The sequence below is a fragment of the Oncorhynchus nerka genome, linkage group LG17 (genome assembly GCF_034236695.1).
Source record: "Oncorhynchus nerka isolate Pitt River linkage group LG17, Oner_Uvic_2.0, whole genome shotgun sequence".
Classification (NCBI taxonomy): Eukaryota; Metazoa; Chordata; class Actinopteri; order Salmoniformes; family Salmonidae; genus Oncorhynchus; species Oncorhynchus nerka.
Genome location: NC_088412.1, coordinates 15,793,988 through 15,800,939, shown reverse-complemented (window position 1 = coordinate 15,800,939; position 6,952 = coordinate 15,793,988). Strand labels below are relative to the sequence as shown.

General features: G+C 41.3%; 1 protein-coding gene across 1 annotated transcript in view; it reads right to left on the bottom strand.

Moving 5' to 3' along the window:
- Nucleotides 1–3,259, bottom strand: part of LOC115145432 (golgin subfamily A member 6-like protein 25) — a 22,036-nt gene extending 18,777 nt beyond the window's left edge. Inside the window, exon 1 of the mRNA XM_065002762.1 lies at nt 223–3,259. Coding sequence (XP_064858834.1) covers nt 223–3,259 — 3,037 coding nt within the window. The remainder of the gene's footprint in view (nt 1–222) is intronic.
- Nucleotides 3,260–6,952: the final 3,693 nt, after the last annotated feature.

Here is a 6,952-nt window from a genome sequence, read left to right as displayed (position 1 = left end):
CTGGTCTGTCTGAGTGTTGTTAGTCTTTCCTTCAACTGCTAGTTGATCCTCGTCTGGGCCCTGAGCCTTAACCATTGCCGCTGCGAAAATTGAAAAATCTGAAAGAGATGACAAATGTTTGAAAAGGTAAGTGTCATTGATATCAGTGGAGTTCTCTACATTTAATGACAGATCAGTGATCATTTACATATGTTGTCAAACAACTTCTTTTTTTTTTTTTACCTTTGCATGTTTCCGATTGGTCTTCCAGAGGATGCTGAGTCTCTCCCTCTGCTCTGGCAAGTATCCTGTCCTCCTTCTCCTCCTGACTCTCTAACTGTCCTGTGTCCTTTTGGTCATCATTTTCTTTCTCTTGGTTGGATTTGACCCTCTCACTGTCATTGCTATCTGACCCCTTTCCAGGAGCCAAAGTGAGCTCGTCAGATTCTGTCGCTCCATTGGTTTTGTATATCTCTGTGTCTTGGCTTTGATGAACCTCTTTTTTCTCACCCTCCTCTCTCTTTGTGTTGCTTTGGGTTGTTTTCCCTTTCTCAACGTTGTTGTCCGTATTGTCTTTGTCAACCATGCCTTTCTTCATGTTTGGTTTCCCACTCTTATCATCATCACATTCACGTCTTATCACATTTCTTACTGTTCTCTCATCACTCTCAATATCTGTCTTATCTTCAACCTCCTCCTCCTCATCCGTTTCCTTTATTTCTTCACTAATGTCCTCAGTGTCACTGTCGATTATTTCCTCAATCTCGCTGTAGTCACTCTCTGACCAGTCTATATCACCTGCCAGGTCATTTTGAACTTTGACTTTTCCTGGTTGATCATTTTGACAGTAATTTGTAGCTACCTTCTCCTCAACAAGCATATTTTTATGTCCATCCTTTTGTTTCATCTCAGTGAAACCATCATCATCATCACTACTGTTCCATTTTTCCTCGGTCAGGAGTGCTTCCATCGTTTCATTCTTCTCTTTGTCTGTCTTCTTCTGGTGTGCTTTGACACTTTTACTGTCATCACAATCTGAACATTCTGAATCACTTCTGTGTTTCGGACATTCATGACTTCCAAAGTGAAATTCCCACACATCCAATGCTGTCTTGTTTAGCTCTTTCATCCTCACTGTGTCTTCCACCCTCTTTCTTTCCTCCTCCTCCTCCATCGTGGTCTTCTCTGCATGCTGTCTTTCCATCTTTTTCATCCTCTCCTCCAACTCTCTCATTTTTCCAAACATTTCATTCTTCATGTCTTCCAGTTTCCTCATTTTCATTTCCTCCTCGTGCTTTCTTTTCTCTTCTCTAATCTGACTCTCAAGTTCTCTCTTCCTCTCCTCCTCCAACTCTCTCATTTTTCCAAACATTTCATTCTTCATGTCTTCCAGTTTCCTCATTTTCATTTCCTCCTCGTGCTTAATTTTCCCTTCTCTAATCTGACTCTCAAGATCTCTCTTCCTGTCCTCCTCCCTCTCCTCCAGCTCTCTCATTTGTTTCTCCATATGTGTCAAATTTTCTTCTGCAGTCTGTCTCTGTCTCTTTTCTTTCATTAGGTCCTCTTCCAGTTTCCTCATTTTCATTTCCTCCTCATGCTTTCTTTCCTCTTCTATTTTTCTCATATCTTCTCTAATCTGACTCTCAAGTTCTCTCTTCCTCTCCTCCTCCAACTCTCTCATTTTTCCAAACATTTCATTCTTCATGTCTTCCAGTTTCCTCATTTTTATTTCCTCCTCGTGCTTTCTTTTCTCTTCTCTAATCTGACTCTCAAGTTCTCTCTTCCTCTCCTCCTCCAGCTCTCTCATTTGTTTCTCCATATGTGTCATATTTTCTTCTGCAATCTGTCTCTGCCTCTTTTCTTTCATTAGGTCCTCTTCCAGTTTCCTCATTTTTATTTCCTCCTCGTGCTTCCTTTTCTCTTCTCTAATCTGACTCTCACGTTCTCTCTTCCTCTCCTCCTCCCTCTCCTCCAGCTCTCTCATTTGTTTCTCCATGTGTGTCCTATTTTCTTCTGCAATCTGTCTCTGCCTCTTTTCTATCATTAGGTCCTCTTCCAGTTTCCTCATTTTTATTTCCTCCTCGTGCTTCCTTTTCTCTTCTCTAATCTGACTCTCACGTTCTCTCTTCCTCTCCTCCTCCCTCTCCTCCAGCTCTCTCATTTGTTTCTCCATGTGTGTCCTATTTTCTTCTGCAATCTGTCTCTGCCTCTTTTCTATCATTAGGTCCTCTTCCAGTTTCCTCATTTTTATTTCCTCCTCGTGCTTCCTTTTCTCTTCTCTAATCTGACTCTCACGTTCTCTCTTCCTCTCCTCCTCCCTCTCCTCCAGCTCTCTCATTTGTTTCTCCATGTGTGTCCTATTTTCTTCTGCAATCTGTCTCTGCCTCTTTTCTATCATTAGGTCCTCTTCCAGTTTCCTCATTTTTATTTCCTCCTCGTGCTTCCTTTTCTCTTCTCTAATCTGACTCTCAAATTCTCTCTTCCTCTCCCCCTCCCTCTCCATCATTTGTTTCTCCATGTGTGTCAAATTTTCTTCTGCAATCTGTCTCTGTCTCTTTTCTTTCAGGAGCTCTCTCCTGTCTCCTTCCCTTGCTTCCTTCACACACTTTTCTCCCATATTATTTTCATCTTCCTTTCTCTCTTCCAGGTTTCTTCTCTTTCCATCACTCAGTGTCTCCGTTAGACTGGCTTGCTTTTTCAGCATCTGTTGTTCTTCTCCCATCTTTCTCTTTCCTTCTTCCACCTTTCTCTTTGACTTCCTTTCTGCTTTCATCCATGACTCTTCCTTTCGGATGTCTTCTTCCTTCCTGTAAAACTCGTTCCATTCCTCCACTCTCTTATTTTCAAATATCTCCCACTCATCTCTCTCCTCCTGTCTCTTCTTCTGGAGCTCCATCTGTTTCTCTACCTTCTGCCTCTCAGATTTATCCCTGAACCTCCTCATTTCCTCCTCCATCTCTCTCTCCCTTTCCCTCATTCTAATATCCATTAACAGCAACTCTTCATCCTTCATTTGATTTATTTTTGCAAGCTCCTTCTTCTCCTCCCTCTTCATCCTCTCAAGTCTGTCCCTCTCCACCTCCTTCAACACCTTCTCTCTATTCATCTCCAGATGCTGGTAATCCTGTGGTTTTCTCTCTTCTACATACATCTCCATCTTCTGTCTCTCTATCCGTCTCGTCTCCTCCATACAGGCCCATTGCTTTAGCAGGCCTACCTCTTTCCTTAGCAGGCCCACCTCAACATGCCAGTCGCTCTGACCAATACTGTGCACTTCCATAATGAATGAGCTCTAAAAGAGAGTTTGTAAATGTTAGCATCCTACAGGAAGCTGTTAAAGGAAAACAAGTCCTTTAACAACCTAAAGACGGCATCGACATCAAAAGGCATCAAGCAAGTCACTTTTAACATTTCATTATAGCCATTCAAACTACTATTAAAGCATTTAACCTATGTGGTGTCTTTCATCAATGCCTAAATTTCTAGTGCCTCTAATAATGCCTCTAATATATTATCTTGCATCTCACCATAAGACAGCCCTGTATCCAAATGTATAAAGCTGTGACCAACCAATTATGCAAACTTCTCTTTATACTATAGATTTTGTGTAAATCTTTTCTAAATGTTTATAGTATAGTACACTATGCTGTTAAATGTGTTTTAAGACATTACTAATCAATTGAAACTCCTCAGTAATCAAGCTCAGGTTCAGTAATCCAGATTATACAGTTATCAGTTTAGATAAATTCATGCAAACCAATCTTTAACCAAGAAAATATTCATTTAAACATAATCATATTTGCCTAAAACCGTCCTCTCCATTATAGTAGATTCACCATAACTTTTGGAAAAATTTATAAACATGACTTACCAATATGATGACCTTCTCCAACTAACCTTCTCTCGGAATGTTCTCCCACCTAAGATTCTAGCCTAATAGCAAGAGGATTCTATCTTCTTATGACCGCATGATCCATTATGACATCACTCTAAGAACGCAATTACTCATCCTCAATGCTTCACTATGTACAACTACAGACTCCAAGTTCATTGTTTTATTTATTTCACCTTTATTTAACCAGGTAGGCCAGTTGAGAACAAGTTATCATTTACAACTGCAACCTGGCCAAGATAAAGCAAAGCAGTGCGACAAAAACAACAACACAGAGTTACACATAAACAAACGTACAAATCAGATATTTTTACATTAGATTTTTTACAGGTCAAAATATAATTTAGTGAAAAAAATATCAGAATTGGGCTGCCTGTGTAAACTGAGCCATAGTACGACATCCCTTGTCACCTGAGATTCAGACGAGGAACAAACATAGAGACAGGGGTCTCCTCTTTGTGTCTGTGGCATTATAGCGTTAAACAGCATTGGCAGTGCCATTGAGGCTATCTCCATTTTGAAGTAGTAATTTTTGGCTGATCCGTCAAGATGACCGTTGGACATGACTACAACAAGTTCACCAGGAAAGATCAGCCAATGAAGTGGAAGTTCCACCCAGTTGACTACATTGAAATGGTGGAAGCCCTCAATGGCACTACCCATGCTAATATGGACTTTTAGCCTCGATCATTCTCCTATGGGCGCAAAGCATATCCACATGGGGACGTATGGAATGTGCTTACGTTTGACATTTGAGTAATTTACTGTATGTCTGCCTCTATCAATCTCTGTCTGTCTGTCTGTCTGTCTGTCTGTCTGTCTGTCTGTCTGTCTGTCTGTCTGTCTGTCTGTCTGTCTGTCTGTCTGTCTGTCTGTCTCTATATCTCTCATCCTTGTTACCTATACCTCAATGTGCCATTAAATACTTTGTGAAAAGTCTGTCCCTCTCTATCCCCCTTCATGTTTTACCTTTGCATTTTACTGGCTGTTGATCAGGTATATCTCTCTAGTCACCCCCAAAACCAATTCTTTCTTTGGCCGCCTCTCCTTCCAGTTCTCTGCTGCCAATGACTGGAACGAACTACAAAAATCTCTGAAACTGGAAACACTTATCTCCCTCACTAGCTTTAAGCACCAACTGTCAGAGCAGCTCACAGATTACTGCACCTGTACATAGCCCACCTATAATTTAGCCCAAACAACTACCTCTTTCCCAACTGTATTTAATTAATTAATTTATTTTGCTCCTTTGCACCCCATTATTTTTATTTCTACTTTGCACATTCTTCCATTGCAAAACTACCATTCCAGTGTTTTACTTGCTATATTGTATTCACTTTGCCACCATGGCCTTTTTTGCCTTTACCTCCCTTCTCACCTCATTTGCTCACATTGTATATAGACTTGTTTATACTGTATTATTGACTGTATGTTTGTTTTACTCCATGTGTAACTCTGTGTCCTTGTATCTGTCGAACTGCTTTGCTTTATCTTGGCCAGGTCGCAATTGTAAATGATAACTTGTTCTCAACTTGCCTACCTGGTTAAATAAAGGTGAAATAAAATAAATAAATAAATAAAATACAGGTCCTTGCTCTTTAACCCTGGTGCAGTGAAAATAGAGTAATTTAAGGACAGAAAGGAATATACATGAATGGAGATTTGATAGGACAACAACACACAGCAATAAAAGTATTGTTAAGTTCTATAAGCTGTTTCAATGCACTAGAGGAGTACTGTGTTAATAAACTGCAGTCACACATAACTCAGTACCTTAGTGAGATACAATGCTGTTAATTAAATGTAATAGTTTTATTAGCCTCCCCATGAGGATTAAGATGGCGTCGTCTGAGTACAATGTGATGCTAAACCACCCTAAAGAAGGCTGCAAAGCCGAAACATCTGTGTACGCCATCCCTGATGCAGTTCAAATGTATATTTTTGTACTTATTTGAATTTACAGGTTTTACTCACCAACCTAACTTTTGGGAGAGAGCAATGGTGCTCTTCGCTATTAAACCACAGAGAATGAAATGTTTTCTGTTCGAGTCCCCTGCCACTTTGCCTGGTCCTACCTTTACACTGTGGTTGTCTGGTCTGTTTGCTTGTCCCTTCCTGATTCTCTACACTGTCCAGGTGATCCTGAAGGGCCTTCTCATTCCTCAGCCTGCGCTGCTCTTCTTTAGACTCTTTGGCCATGTCTTTATCTCTCCTATCCTTCTGACCAGGCCCCCGTCTCCCCTCTTCCACCACCTTCTCATATTTTTCCATAATGAACTCTGCATCTGTCTTTGGCTCTGTCACTTTGTCATTCCCATCTTTCTTTTGGACAATCTCACTTTTATAACTCACTTTGGCCTGCTGAACCGGGGGGACATTGGCCATGCCTGAGAGAGAGAGAGACAGAGAGACAGAGAGAGAGAGAGAGAGAGAGAGAGAGAGAGAGAGGTTGGGAGAGAGAAATGGAGAGAGAGAGAGAGAGAGAGAGAGAGAGAGAGAGAGAGGGACTATAAGTGTCTTTTAGGAGGTGAAGCCACATCTTGAATTTCCACACTGTCTGACCTGGACACTTTTTAATGAAGGCTCGAATAAAGGATGAGTCTGGTGTGGTTCTCTCACTATGAGATGAAAGGATGAGTCTGGTGTAGTTCTCTCACTATGAGATGAAAGGATGAGTCTGGTGTGGTTCTCTCACTATGAGATGAAAGGATGAGTCTGGTGTGGTTCTCTCACTATGAGATATGTTAGTATATGATGGTTTGCTAGAGTGTAGACTACCTGTGTTGCTGCTGCCCTGACACACACGTGCAACTCCCGACTGAAGAAGGGGTGGACATGGGTCGGAGGGTCGGAGATGCAACCACTCCTCCCTATGTCTTTCTGCCTCTCTCTGCTGCATGAAGTCCAACCAGACCGAGAATTGATGATGATGTAAATCAAGTGTTATCAAGTGTTAATCAAATGGTATGCTGCTGGGGCAGTACTGTTGATATTTAAACTAAGGTGCTCAGGCACAGGTAGACCCCTATCTGTACCACAAGGTTTCATTTCCAGTTTTTAGGACTACAAACTGGCGAGCTC